This window comes from Sander lucioperca, chromosome 1, assembly GCF_008315115.2.
Source record: "Sander lucioperca isolate FBNREF2018 chromosome 1, SLUC_FBN_1.2, whole genome shotgun sequence".
In the NCBI taxonomy this organism is placed as follows: Eukaryota; Metazoa; Chordata; class Actinopteri; order Perciformes; family Percidae; genus Sander; species Sander lucioperca.
This window is the reverse complement of record NC_050173.1, coordinates 32,317,792-32,332,051: the sequence shown is the minus strand read 5'-3', so window position 1 is coordinate 32,332,051 and position 14,260 is coordinate 32,317,792. Positions and strand designations below refer to the sequence as shown.

Below are 14,260 nucleotides of genomic sequence, written 5' to 3'. Positions count from 1 at the left end.
TCTCCCTGTTCTTTCTAACCAGAGGCAGGCTCGGCCCATCAGCACCCCGTGGGGGCGGGGTCTACACAATGGTGCGCTCGTTTTACTGCTTCGTGGTTGGAGGATAATCAGGCTTGGGAAGTAGTGATTAAAATTCGTATATTGATCTCTTGGAGGGAAATGTAGCATTACATCAGCACTAAAGCACTCAAGATAGGCTACAGGTAAGAAGACCAGAAGACCGAAGGTAAACCGAGACCAGTCTGCACAATTGAAATGCACGTTTGCAAAACAAAAGGTGATTTTGCTTGTGAAAGTGAAAAGGTAGGCATACAGTATATTTGAAAAAATATGAATCTATTTCTATTATGCATTTATGCAAAAGGAAATCAAGTTCTATAGTATAATAATGATAATTAGTCAATAGTGGACCTACAATCTGAGAGAATTAGTCAGTGGTGGAAAGTAATTCACTCAAGTACTGTACACTTTTGAGGTACGTGTACCTCACTTGAGTGATTCCATTTCATGCTACTATATGTCAACATTAGAATGCTGTTTTGCATCATCAATAACTATCCAATAACACATGCATAATTAGTAATTTTGATACGTCAGTACATGTTGTTGCAAATACTTATGAACAGAACGCAGGACCTTGTAGTGGAGTATGTCAAAAAAGTATGTATGTATATGGGAATATTTATTCCATTACTGGAGTTAGACTTGATGCTGAAGAAACCCACCCACAACCGTCAAACATAGGAAGACAAACTGAGTGCGCTTGTATAATAATGCTGCATTCAGTGCTCCTCGGATGGTCCCCTTTCCCGATTTTGGAAGTCGTTCCTCCGACTTCGGTGTGTTCATAAGTTTAAGTCGTAATGTGTGAAAAACATGGACGCTAAAAAGAAGATGTGTTGTATTTCAGTTCTCAGAGTGTTTAAACAACACGCCAATAGCTGTTTCCAGTATGGGCAAGACGTGTAGCAAAAATGTCGCCGATTTTACATGCTGTTAGGATTTCACGTAATTTACGTACATTTTCCAGTCGGAAACACATTTTTCCAATTATTCCGACATCACGTGAATGTATCATATACATAGCACATGTTGTGTCCAATGAGATTGTGTCTATGCTAATGTATTGGAGCAGTGATGTAAATAAGGGGGTGGGTCATGAGCTTTTTTTTTTTTGGAGGGGGTGGTTGTGTGTATGTGTGTGTGTATTCTGACCAGCTGAAAATGGCGGCTCGAAGCGTCGAATCGTTCTAACTTTATCGCACAATAATAAACATAACCACATACACTGCTGTTATAACATAACATGGGGAGAAACTTTACTGAGAGACATCAGACGCGCTAGCTGGGAAACATTACTTTCACCACTTCGTCTAAAAGGAGTTAAAACGCAGAGGTAATGATAAAGAAGCTCAGCTAGCTAGCGTCAACGTTAGCCGACGACTGTTAAGAAAGGGATTGTCAACTGAGTTAGTTTACGTTAGCCGATAACACCAGTAAAATAACGTCAGTAAATTGACACATTGGTTCAGGATATTCCTGATAAAAGGTAGTTTCTCATGTCGTCACTCATACAGTGATGCAAGTTCAACGTAAATGTTTTGTATTGCTAACCTTAACGTTAGCTCACTGGCTAAAGTTAGCAGGGATACCTAGCTAGGCTCTGCTCAGAGAGAGAGAGAGAGAGAGAGAGAGAGAGAGAGGTGTGTTCCTGTCAGAGAGTAAAAAAAAACAACGAAACACTTTAGCTGCGATTGACTATTTAATCGGTGTAATTTAATGCTACTACCGATATATTGTGTTTCTTCTAGAGATTATGGAGGACCCTCATACACGATACAGCAAACGCCTGGTGAGTAACTGTTAGCTTCCCGAAACACTTGTTTTAATGTTTACAACGTTTTGTGTGTTTTTTTTTTAATTCGAGTTGTGTGTGTGTGTGTGGTGTTTTAATACACACGAAGCAGTCTAGTGAATGAAAATCATTGTATTGGAATGGCCCACTTTCTTTTGGCCCATTGTGTCATGGTTCTTTCTGTTGTGTGCTGCCCTAATAACGGTAATGAACCTGTCTAACGACTGTGGGTTCAAGAGAGGGTCAAGTTCACTGTCTAGTGTCCAGCCATGTTCCTGGAAAGCTACTGCATGCCTGCATGTTTTAGGCATCTCCCTACTCCAACACACCTGATTCTAGTTCAGCTGCTTGACAATGAGCAGCTCGTTAGAATCAGAGATGCCTACAACGTGCAGTGACCTCGCTCCACCTCCTTACGATCGTATCCCCTGGTTGTAAAGTGGTTTCAACTTCCCAGTGTCTACTCAGATAAATATTATTTACTACCGGTAGGGGAGACCAACAGATAACATTCCTAAATATGTATGTAATAAGGCTTATTCTGCCATTGCTTTTAGTTTTTGGAAAGCATGTCTAGGCCAATTTGTTGAACACACTAGCTTAATAAAAGCACCCAATAAATAGTTTCTTAATTGTAATTAAATGATTAATTTCGTCATTTTTATTACTTCATATGAAAACAACAGCATGGGTTGCTTTCATTATATCAAATTGTTTTTAATAGTTGTTTTTAATGTTTAAATTAATAGCTACTGTGCAGTGCTCAGTTATGAGAGTGAGGAGTCGCAGAGTTTAGATAATACCACATTTGTGGTATGGGGGTGGGGAATTCTGAGAGCGGGGGTGTTGTGCTTTATCCATCTGTCTAGCCAAGCAGTGCTGCATAGGGTGAATGGCAGAAGGGAAGAACGTGTGTGTGTGTGTGTGTGTGTGTGTGTGTGTGTGTGTGTGTGTGTGTGTTTTGGGGGGGGGGGGGGAGCAGTGCGTGGAAGATTAACCCCTGCTATTGTAATGTTGTGCTGTTTGGTTTTCACATGAACTGATTTGATATCTGGCTGACTAATCTGCTTGGATTGATGCATTGGGATTGGTAAAAGCATTAGTTTTATCACTAATTTAAGTTCCTTTTAACCATTGAGATATTAGGGAAACCTCCCTTGGGTGTCACCTTATATCTTTTACAAAAATACATTAAGCAATGTTGCAGAGAATTCTTGGAGTTTTGCATCTTTGTTAGTTAGAACATTGATGTGATACTAGTTGTTGCTTTCATGGCCTAAGTATCTTTTATTATGTAACTTTTTACACGTGATGTCTGTTAAGCTACTATGACCCAGCCTTGTCATGGCACTGAAATAACTTTAGTGTAGTATGACATCCCATATTTCTCACTGCCAGTCCTCTTTTCTGTTGCCAACTACAAATCATATTTTTCATGTCTGACTTAGAAGTTAACAAAAGCCTTCTTTTGTGCTCAGCGTACAGGGACGCGGCGCCGCTACCAGGACGATGGAATTTCAGATGATGAAATCGAAGGGAAAAGGATGTTCGACCTGGACATGAAGTTGCAGTGCGTCAGGTTTAACTCTGACTTGATCAAACACATGGAGGGTAAAGGTGAGAGGTTTCAACTAACCCATATCATTTCAATGAACATATCTGATGCCATGTAAAGGTAATTAAGGCTAATTGTTTGTTTTACATGCTGTGTTGCTTATTACTGCAACTTTTTAACACAGGATTAAAGTGTCTCTGCCAGTTCATATTGGTTAATTTAAGTTTTTTTACGTGAGTTTTGGGTTATCTACCCAGTGCAAGTGTGTATTTCGATAACTGTTTGACTTTGTCACTGTGTGTACCTCCTTTTCTAGATTTCACATTTGAGTACATCCAGAGGGAAGGGCTCAGGGACCCCATTGTCTTTGATACAACTGATGGCCTTGGCATGAGGTCAGTTGCATTCTTTTACTGTTTTTTTTTTCTAAACATACTAATCTTTAGTTTTGTCTATGGAGAAATATTCTAGCTTAGTTTCAAAGCAAATGCCAATAAACCAGTTTGACCTGTTTCTGCCTGGAGATAAAAAATAAATAAAAAACAACAACAAGGAATTGCCTCTCTTGCAGAATGCCAGACTCAGATTTCAGTGTGAGTGATGTCAAGTTTTTTGTTGGTAAGTTCCTGTTTTATGCCTTTTCAGAGTAAATGGCTTTACTTTTTGTACACAAAATGCTAGACTTATAGGACGATATTACCTTATCCCAGATAGTATCGGTATCTGTGAAAATGCCCGCCGATAAGTAACAAGAAACTGCTGGAAGGAAATGCTAAACTCGGTCTTTCAACTGTAAAATGTCCCGCTCAGTCTGTATGTTAGCATTTGTATCTAAAATCCAGTATCGGTCAGGCTATAGTTGCCGGGCATTTTAATAAAAAATATGTATTAAATATATTTTAGGACAATTTGGATTTAATTACCACGGTCTCAGTTGTTGAACCCATTTCAATTATTTTACAGGTAGTCGACGCATTGTAGACGTGATGGACGTGAACACCCAGAAGGGTATCGAGATGTCAATGGCTCAGTGGCGACGCTACTATGAGACGCCGCCGTCAGAAAGAGAAAAACTTTACAACGTCATCAGCCTGGAGTTCAGCCACACCAGGCTAGAGAATCTGGTCAAACGACCGGCTTCGGTGAGAATGCACACATATTTACACCTCAGGTTTTTACAACAACCCAGATGTGCACATTCATAAAGTAATTTTAGAACTCTTACTGAAGCCACAAAAAGGTGAATTACCAGAAAACCACACTTTAGGCAGTTAAAGGGAACTACTTCTATTTTCTGAATTCATACAAGTTATTCCTATTTGGCGACCGCTGTGCTCAAATTTCAAATTATTTCAGCTTTGATCCTGTTGCCGCTGACCTTTCGAGGCAGAAGCAATAATGACATATACCTTTGCCTTTGAAATGCCTGCACTATGCTTTGCGCCCTAGCTCGCAGTTTTACTTCTGATCATGTGTAGGCGGCTTAAGACAGTCCAAAAATATTAGTAAACATGAACAACACTCTCCCAAATCTGCTGTGATGTCATTAATAATAAAGTGTGGAACTGCTTCAGAGACAATGAATTTGGAAAGATGTTATAGATGACACTGAGCAGTAATCTCATAATTTGTCTGCTGCTTTGAAGGCTATAAAGCTTTGGCTTGGCCCAGGGTGGTATTGGTAGACATTTTGTCTGCGTAATACAGATGTGTCAGACTGTCAGTTATTAGAAAGAGTCTTGGGTTTGGTGCAGACAATTTGAATGTATGTTTTATACCATTTATTCTCCTAATTATCCAGGTGGACCTCATTGACTGGGTGGACAACATGTGGCCCCGCCATCTCAAGGAGAGACAGAGAGACTCCACCAATGCTATTATAGACATGCATTATCCCAAAGTACAGAAGTGAGTGAACCAGATACCTCAAAAATGTATAACATTTGCTGTTACATAGTTAAGATACAATACTGATCACATATCCTACATCAGTAATACTCTAATTCAAATTTCAACCGTTTATCTTGTTTTGATCTAAAATCCACATTGTGTTTTCCGTCCTTCCTCCACATCTCTCAGGTACTGTCTCATGAGTGTGCAGGGCTGCTTCACAGATTTCCACATTGACTTTGGAGGCACTTCAGTCTGGTACCACATCCTGCGAGGAGGAAAGGTCAGTGGCACACAAGTATCATAGATTTTAAGGTTCGGCTGCCTATAGTGAGCCAGTGGAAACGTTTTAGCCATAATGAGAGAGAGCCATTTTTTCTCTCATGCTGTCAGAGCAATACATGTAATTGTGGACTAACACTACATTTTGCTTTTCAACTGTTTGTTAAAATCCAGTAAATGCACATTAGTGCCATGGACATGTCTATATGTATTTGTTGACCTCAGGCAATCAACATGACCATTTACCCGTGACCCCTGCAGGTGTTCTGGCTAATTCCACCCACACCACAGAACCTGGAGATGTATGAGAACTGGGTTTTATCAGGAAAGCAGGGAGACATCTTCTTAGGGGATAAGTGTCATGACTGTCAGAGGATAGAGCTCAAACAAGGCAACACCTTCATAATCCCATCAGGTATGTTAAAGTATTACGGCAGTGACACATACAGACCTATAAAAACACACGCGCGCGCGCACACACACACACACACACACACACACACACACACACACACACACACACACTCTTCACCACTACATACCTCCAGCATCCTGTGTCTTGAATGTTGTAGGGTGGATCCATGCTGTGTACACCCCAGAAGACACGTTGGTGTTTGGGGGGAATTTCCTCCACAGCTTTAACATCCCTATGCAGCTCAACATCTATAGCATTGAGGATCGCACACGGGTGAGCAGCACCTCACATTCACTACAACTGTGTTCTTGACACACATCGATGATTGCAGGAACGCAAATTTGTCACCTTTCGGTGAAAATCGCCGTTCTGAATCCAAAGTAGTTTGTTTGTGTAGACCCAATGAGTTTTTGAAATTTGAAATTTGGTGGGGGGAGGCTCCTGGCTTGCAACGTATCTGAGAATGAAGACTGGTGTTTTAAATGCCTGTATGCCTTTAGGTAAGAATCTCTTACAGTAGCATTATAATAACCTTAAGATTGAGCTGTTTTGATTTAGGGAACACTAGCCATCACAATTTAGATGTAACGTTAGGTGTTATTGTTATTTCCATGGTTGGGGTCCATACATTAGCTAGCGAACTTGTTATTCCAAATTCCACTTGTATAACTGACATTACAGCTCTGGGACTACTTGTTTAACGTTACTAACGTTTGCCAACCATTACAAAATAAGTTGAGTTCCTTAGCTAAAGTGGTCACTAACTTAATGTTATCGTTAGCCCCTGATGGTTCCATCTTCTTTTTGCTAAGATAAAAGAAGAGAGAGGCTAATCCTGTCATAATCATGCCATAATCAAACAATTCTTCTTTTGGATTTGTTTTGGAACATGAGACTAGTTCATGAGACAACGGTGTAGAGATTTAGCTAAAATGGACCTATGTTACTAATGATGAAGTTAAACAGAACGCTTGTTACAGTAGCCTAATTATGTCACTTGTTTCCATATCTGACATTTCCATTGTCTGATATCTTTAAGAAGGTTGATTCACTAGGACATGCTTAATGCATTCTTTGTGGTAAAGCTATCAACTGCAGTAATAAGGGCTCATGTTTATTTTTTGAAGTGCCCTGAACTGATGTCCCCCATACATTACTTTTGTACACAGTAAGATTACATTAATTAGGGTTAGTTTTTCCTTATATCCTCCCTATATCCACATTTTAAAGATGATATTTAAAAAAAAAAATGTTATACTAAAAGTTCCAGAGTTGTGCTACAACACACTTTTCAAACACTGTCACTGCGCAGCTATAGATGATCCGCTGGGCTAGGGGACGCAGACAGCTGTATATGGACTCTAGCCACTGCAGCCACATCATATCTCCTCCAACTCCTACGAAGCAGAAGTGCAAACCACAACAAATTTGTGACAAATGCTTCAGAGCTGCTTAAGAGCAGTTTGAAGCAGCAAGAAATATATGTTTATATATAAACCATTTAACGTAAAGCAACATAGTATACATTTTACTTTCTCTCAGTGGTATTTGAAGATGCAAAAAATAATTAAGCAATATTTTTCCTAATCTGTTTCTGTCCTCCTCTAGGTGCCAGCAAAGTTCCGCTATCCGTTCTACTATGAGATGTGCTGGTACGTCCTGGAGCGATACCTTTACTGTCAGACCAACGTCTCCCACCTCACTCCAGAGTTCCAAAAATACTCCCTAGGCATAGGTGAGGACACAATAAAGATATGCGGTCCTCATTGTTTTCTCTTTTTCACATAGACGTATAAATGAATCCATCACTGACATGAACTTCAGCCATCAGTCTGCTCTCGTTTCAGGACTGACCCAGGCTGACCTTGAAGCCAATGACCACACCAAGAATGGCACCTCCAATGGAGTTGACAGTGACACGGAAAACAAGGAGATTAAAGTCAAGGAAGTAGAAGAAGTCAAAGAAGAAGAAGAGGCAGCTCAAGTTAGCACACCTCAGCCCATGCTGACTCCCTTCGAGCTGGAGGGACTGTGGAACCTCTTAGGGAAGCTCGAGGAGCTGCCAGAACAGAAAAAGTGTGTCCCTGCAGGCATCATGAACCCTACAGCCCTGCTCGAAGACATGAGGGTGGGTGTCGCCTAAGTTCCTTGTGCATTTCATCTCATAATATACTAAACACTGGCTGCTCCTGCTTTTATGTTGCTGTGCCTTGGTAGAAACCAGATATATTTTTATTTATATATTATTTTTTCTTACTACTCCTTTTCTCTTCTCCACTTGTCCAGACTCTTCTGAAGCAGCATGCCAATGATAACCCCAAGCTGTCCTACACTGGAGAGCCCATTGTCAAGTGGCCTAAAAGAGTGAGTAGAGATTTATTTACATACTGTATAATTTATATTAAAATACACCTTCAGTGTAAGTAAGATAAAATGTTGTTCTGCACTTAGCTGCCTTTTCATCAAACAAGTATACAATTCTAACCTTTTACTCTTTAACCTTTTCTTTGCTGTCCTGCTGATGTCCCTTAAACAGCCGTCATGGTACCAGCCCCCCACTCCCCTTCCCCTACCCGTCTTTAACCGTCCTCGCTTGGGCCCCACCCTACACAAGCCTCTGGGTCAGAGGCCCACCAAACGCTCCTCCATCTCTGCCTTGAGGCGCAGACGAGTGAGGTGCAAGCGTTGTGCCGGCTGCTGCAGGAAGGAGTGCGGCACCTGCCAGTACTGCCACGACATGAGGAAGTTTGGTGGTCCTGGACGCATGAAAAAGGGCTGTATCATGAGACAGTGCCTAACGGTGAGTCGGCCAGTAACTCAAAATTGGGTTAAATTACTGATGTAAATGTAATGTTTATGTTCTTTTATGACTCCAGAACTCTTCATTCTAAAATGGAGATTGTCAGAGAATAATCAAGATAACCAGTGAAACAAATGTCTTGTTTTGCTTCGCCCTCTGCTTGGACAAAACACAGAATTTCAAAACTATGGCGTAGAAATCTGCAATACTTACCAGTGGCTTCTAGATGTATAATATATTGGTTTTCAGAATTGTAATTCCCAATAATGTGTATCAGCATCAGAAGTGTAAAGTTTATTTCTTTCTCCAGCCTGCCTTGCCGAACACAGCGCGATGTGCTATATGTGGAGAAGGGGAATCGGATGAATCAAATCCGAGCACTCACTCACTCATGGAGTGCTCTGTCTGCTCACAGATTGTCCATCGTCAATGCATTAAGGTAATCTGTTTCAGACACAGTGAAGGCTATAAACTGAATGCATTACTCAATTATTGCATGGTTTGTTTTGCTGCCTACAAAGCTGCATGGTTAGGTCAGATGTGGTAGTTGCTGTTTATAACTTTTAACTGTTTGCTGTTTCAGGAACCTGGTGAGGGGAAGGTCAATAAAGATTTGCCCAGCTGCTGGGAATGTCCCAAATGTTACCAAGGCAAAGACTCAGCATCAGAGGTACGAAACACACACCCTCTCTCTCTCTCTCTCTCTCTCTCTCTCTCTCTCTCTCTCTCTCTCTCTCTCTCTCTCTCTCTCTCTGTTCTTAGTTCATACAACCTCTAGAACCCTTTTTCCTTTCTCAGCAAAGTTTCCTATTTCAATAATTTCCACCAGTTGCCATGTGGTTGATATTCACACTTAAAAATGACACCTTTTCTTCTTCAACCCCACCAACCATTTCTTCTCGTCCTTACCACACCAGTCTTCCAGCGATGAGGAAAGTGAAGAGTCGGAGGGCTCAACCTCCTTGCCACCGTCCAAACTTGCCTACCGGGAAGGCATTGGTGTGGGTGACGGAATGAGACAAGGGAGACGTAGCAGGTCCTCAGCACGACCCTCAGCACCACCACCTTCTCAGAAACTGCTACTGCAGCATCAACAGAACCGCAAAAGAGCAAATGCACTGGAGCTCAAACTTAAGAAGAGGGTAAAGTGGATTTAGATGTTTTTTTTTTCCCAATATTTTATTGATCAAAAGCAAGTAATGACAAAATACATTTGTCCTGCACCATGGGGAAAATGTGTTGATTTAAAGCATTTAGACAGTTTAGAATATCTGCATTTCCAAATACGTATTTAGAGGTCTTTAATTAGCGTTACTCCAATTAAGCATCAAGTTTTAGAAGCTTTAAAGATTTTAATGCATAAACAATTCAGTAGAATTACCAAAAGTAGAAAATATATGTATACAATAATATACCGCAATAAATGTATACAGAGAGCCCTGTTTTATCTGAATGACTTTCATTTTGATCTATTTTAGTCACTGAAGATCTTAAAAAAATCTAAAAAGATCTTTAAAAAAATGAAGCCATCCTGAAACTTGTTTGGCAGACGCTGCAGACGACCTCAGACTTAAAATAGTAGATACAAACTTGTCCATGTGTGTTTTTTCTCTCTGTTTGACATCTATCTCATTCCCCAACCTCTTTTTTGTTTATTGCAGATAAAACTAGAGCGCAGCAAAATCTTAACGGTAAGCAGTGCACTTGTTTCTTAGTTTTATCCAACCAACTTGCTTTGTCAAAGATGCATTTCAACCATAATGATGATTTTTATGAAACATACAGTTAGCACTGTGTAACTGAACATCATTGTAGCTGCGATGTGGGAATCAGATGTAAAACTTCTTTCATGATTTTTGAAAAACTTTTCAGGTGCTATGTTTAAGGGTATTGGTAAACATACACAATGCTGCTCAGAACATATTGTAGCACTGAATTTAGTGTTTTTGAAGCATGCAGTATCTTGTTCTCATTTGCCATCCTTTTTTTTTTTTTTTTTTTTCTTTCCCTCACAACAGAAACAGTCGTCTGTAGAGCGTTCTCCCAGGCTGTTGGGCTCCAGGGTGCTGTCCCGGCTGCGCTCTGCTACCAGCAGACTATCTCAGGGCAGAGGCCGGGGCTCCACCTGGACGAGTGGCTCCGCTTACCACAGCTCTCCAGGAGGGACTGGGTCTTTCCAGCAGCAGCAGTCTTCGCTCGGTCTGGTACTTGAGCCCAAGGGAGAGCCCCGCAGAGGGAGGGGGAGAGGGGTGAGGCTGCGGGGAGGAGGAGCAGGAAGAGGAATCCGAGGTGGTAGAAGCCATGAAGAGTTGGAGGAGGAGAGTGAGGACAGTAGCAGCACCAACAACAGCAGCAGCAGCAGCAGCAGCAGCAGCAGCGATGACGACCGGGAAGAGGAGAGGGGGCAGAACAGTGGGAGGGGATTGGATAAAGAGAACCAGCCTCAGTCGAGGCGAGGAGGACGGGCAGCCAAAGAGAGAGAAGAGGAAGCGTGCGAGGTGGCCAACCAAAATGGTGCGGAGGAGGATGACGAGGAGGAGATGGAGCAGGACAGTGAAACGGGGGGTAAAGATGGCTCACATCTTAAAGTGACACTCCAAAGGCCAACCAGAGCCAAGCGGGACCCATCAGCCATTGTTCCCAAATTAGAAGCAATCGCCCCTCAAACTGCCACTTCCACAATACACAACCAGACCAGAGCCCTCGTCAGACCCCCCATTAGAAATCGCGGCCCCCCTGATCAGCACTCCAGTAGACACACACCTCCACACACTCGTAGTGGACACACTCACACCTCCCACCCAGAGAGGCTGGAGGACTCTAAAAAAACAAGGCTTAGCAGGCCAGCTAAACTGAGCAACGGCGCCTCTTCTTCTTCTTCAACCTCAGAGCTTCCCCATCTCCGCATCCCTCTGTCCGCCCTGCAGGAAGGAGGGAGCGAGGCAGACAGGGAGAATAGTGGGAGCGGGCCGGGCTGTGAGAGGGAGGTGTGGGTATCTGTCTTCTGTTACTTAAGTCGAGCAGATCTCTGCGTCTGCATGGCTGTCTGCAAGAACTGGTACAAATGGTAAGACCTGTTAGCGGATATGTTTTTATTTGGGATGGGTTTTAATAGCTGGTTCCATTTTGTGTCTGGTTCCTGGTTGGCAAAAAACATATATTCCTTAAGCTTTGATGCTAACAAGTCTTTTATCAAACCTTTTATCTCCTCACTCTCAGGTTGTAGGTACGGGTTGTGAACTTTAAGTAGGCTGTCATTAAAAACTGTAGTTTTTCTGCCGTCACAGTGATTGGACATCATAGTTATTTTTGCCATTGCTTTTTTTTTTTTTTTTTTGCAGATGTTGATAGGGGAAAGGGATTCATGATAAGTGGATTTTAATTTTATGAAATGCTATCAAACCCCATCCCTACATTTTGGCTGGACCTGACCCGCAGGTCGAGGTCCTGCGTTATGAATTTTAAAACCATCACTGAGTCTCTGAGCGATGAAGTTATGTTCTGAAAGTAGCGCAAGGAAACAATGCCAAAGCCTTAAGTTGTTGAATTCATCACATTAAAGCAGTCCTCAATTATTTGTCTCAAACGTATCTTTACCATGTCATTTGATTTGCTACTTTAGTACACAACAAACAAATATTACACTACAGATGAACACTTCATATCAATATTCACATTAAAGACCCCAACGCTGACTATCCCTGTAACAATTTGGCCACAATCAATCACATTGACCATACACAATCCTGCCATATAATAGGTTTCCACCTAGTCTTGTTTTTAATCTTTACTATTGTGAACTCAGTAGTGAGATAGCATTTATTTGTGTAAAGTAGTGTGTAGTGTCAGTAGGTCACTCTGCAAATGGATAACTATGAATGGATGTGTTCTTCATCAGTGTGTGCTTGTTCATAGGTGTTTAGACAAGCGGCTTTGGTCCCGGATTGACCTGAGCATCAAACGCACCGTTACTCCTCAGGCCCTAACAGGCATCATAAAGAGACAGCCGGTCACGCTCGATCTCTCTTGGACCAACATCTCTAAAAAACAGCTCAACTGGCTTGTTGGCCGCCTGCCTGGTATGTACACACACACACACACTTTTTGTATTGACTTACAGTTTTGTCAGTGTTATACATAAAAATAAATGACACTATGAAACAAAAAAATCTCATGAATAAAAAGAGATTAATTAATGCTCATATAATTATTTTGTAAAAATGCCAGGGTTTGCAAATTAATTCTGAATTAGTCATGTTTCCATCAATCAGCTGTATGCTCTACCTACATTAAATACACGGTATTTAAATCTTCTCTTGCTTTTGCAGGGCTGAAGGATCTGATGGTGGCAGGTTGCTCCTGGTCATCTATTTCAGCCCTCTGCTCCTCTGGTTGCCCTCTCCTCCGTTCTCTGGACCTGCGGTACGCAGATGGGGTCAAAGACTCTCAGATCAGGGATCTAGTCACCCCTCCAGGTGAGGAAAGAGTAACTCTTGCATCTTATGTTTCCCTACTTATTTATTGTCATAGTTCCTTGTGTACTTGCATACATAAAGAAAAATGAAAAACTTTACACCCCTTGCCTTTCTTCTCATTTTACTTTAGTTTTGCCCTTATCCTCATCAAACGCCTTTACAAAAACACAGCTTTTTTCTTCTCTTCTTCCGAAACAACACCTCTGTTCCAGGTTGTGACAATCGCAGTCAGTTACGGACCATGCAGTGTTTGCGACTAGCAGGCCTGGACATTAGCGACTCCACTCTGCGCCTGGTGATTCGCCACATGCCCCATTTAACAAAATTGGACCTCTCCCACTGCAACAGCCTCACTGACCACTCCATCAACCTACTGACTGCAGTGGGCTCGTCCACCCGAAACACGCTCACTGAACTCAACCTGGGAGGTGAGACTTTAATGGGGATAGCCGATATGCGAGACACAAAACTAATTTTTGGGAAGAATAAACATACACACACACACACGCAGTGCAGTAGTTTTCATTTCACTAGTATATGTCTGTGCACTTGTTTCTTTCCCAGGTTGCAGTAAACTGACAGACACGTGTCTCAAGTATCTCCGCCGCCTCTCTTGCATCTCACTGCTCGACCTGCGAGGCTGTAAAGGTGTCTCCCGCAAGGCCTGTGAGGCCTTCATCTCTGAGCTGTCAGTCAACACACTCTACTGCTTGTCAGATGAAAAGCTGATCCAGAGGATATCCTAAGGGCCTGCCTCCTCTGACTGCAGAGGCGATTTGAGGTGTAAAGGCAAACAAGTGGATCCTGATGTGAATCTGTGTGATACAAAGGACACAGACAGGAGGGGATGTTCACATACACCTGTACCACGTTAGAGGAGGGGTGGGGTCTAAACTGGTGAAAGGGGTTGTCACAGCTGGAACAATGTTTCTTTTCAACATTATATACATTTTTTTCCCCCGCGTACCTCAAAAGGAGACTCTGCTTT

At 42.0% G+C, this 14,260-nt stretch overlaps 1 protein-coding gene across 3 annotated transcripts in view; it reads left to right on the top strand.

Moving 5' to 3' along the window:
- Positions 1 to 76: 76 nt before the first annotated feature.
- kdm2ab (lysine (K)-specific demethylase 2Ab) overlaps positions 77 to 14,260 on the top strand; it is a 15,340-nt gene continuing 1,156 nt past the window's right edge. Inside the window, exons 1-23 of one of the 3 annotated variants that reach the window (XM_031303073.2) lie at positions 77 to 203; positions 1,812 to 1,852; positions 3,334 to 3,472; positions 3,727 to 3,805; positions 3,982 to 4,028; positions 4,374 to 4,552; positions 5,212 to 5,318; positions 5,490 to 5,583; positions 5,844 to 5,997; positions 6,155 to 6,270; positions 7,606 to 7,732; positions 7,845 to 8,125; positions 8,284 to 8,361; positions 8,534 to 8,797; positions 9,108 to 9,236; positions 9,381 to 9,467; positions 9,715 to 9,939; positions 10,459 to 10,488; positions 10,816 to 11,864; positions 12,713 to 12,876; positions 13,126 to 13,272; positions 13,485 to 13,700; positions 13,837 to 14,260. The exon at positions 13,837 to 14,260 is cut by the window's right edge and continues 1,156 nt beyond it. In XM_031303073.2, the coding sequence (XP_031158933.1) occupies positions 1,817 to 1,852; positions 3,334 to 3,472; positions 3,727 to 3,805; positions 3,982 to 4,028; positions 4,374 to 4,552; positions 5,212 to 5,318; positions 5,490 to 5,583; positions 5,844 to 5,997; positions 6,155 to 6,270; positions 7,606 to 7,732; positions 7,845 to 8,125; positions 8,284 to 8,361; positions 8,534 to 8,797; positions 9,108 to 9,236; positions 9,381 to 9,467; positions 9,715 to 9,939; positions 10,459 to 10,488; positions 10,816 to 11,864; positions 12,713 to 12,876; positions 13,126 to 13,272; positions 13,485 to 13,700; positions 13,837 to 14,018 (3,930 nt within the window). In that variant the 5' untranslated portion in view covers positions 77 to 203; positions 1,812 to 1,816 and the 3' untranslated portion in view covers positions 14,019 to 14,260. Of the gene's footprint in view, positions 204 to 1,176; positions 1,397 to 1,811; positions 1,853 to 3,333; positions 3,473 to 3,726; positions 3,810 to 3,981; positions 4,029 to 4,373; positions 4,553 to 5,211; positions 5,319 to 5,489; positions 5,584 to 5,843; positions 5,998 to 6,154; positions 6,271 to 7,605; positions 7,733 to 7,844; positions 8,126 to 8,283; positions 8,362 to 8,533; positions 8,798 to 9,107; positions 9,237 to 9,380; positions 9,468 to 9,714; positions 9,940 to 10,458; positions 10,489 to 10,815; positions 11,865 to 12,712; positions 12,877 to 13,125; positions 13,273 to 13,484; positions 13,701 to 13,836 lie in introns of those variants that run through there. The other 2 variants (XM_031303074.2, XM_036002359.1) reach the window with 2 other exon arrangements.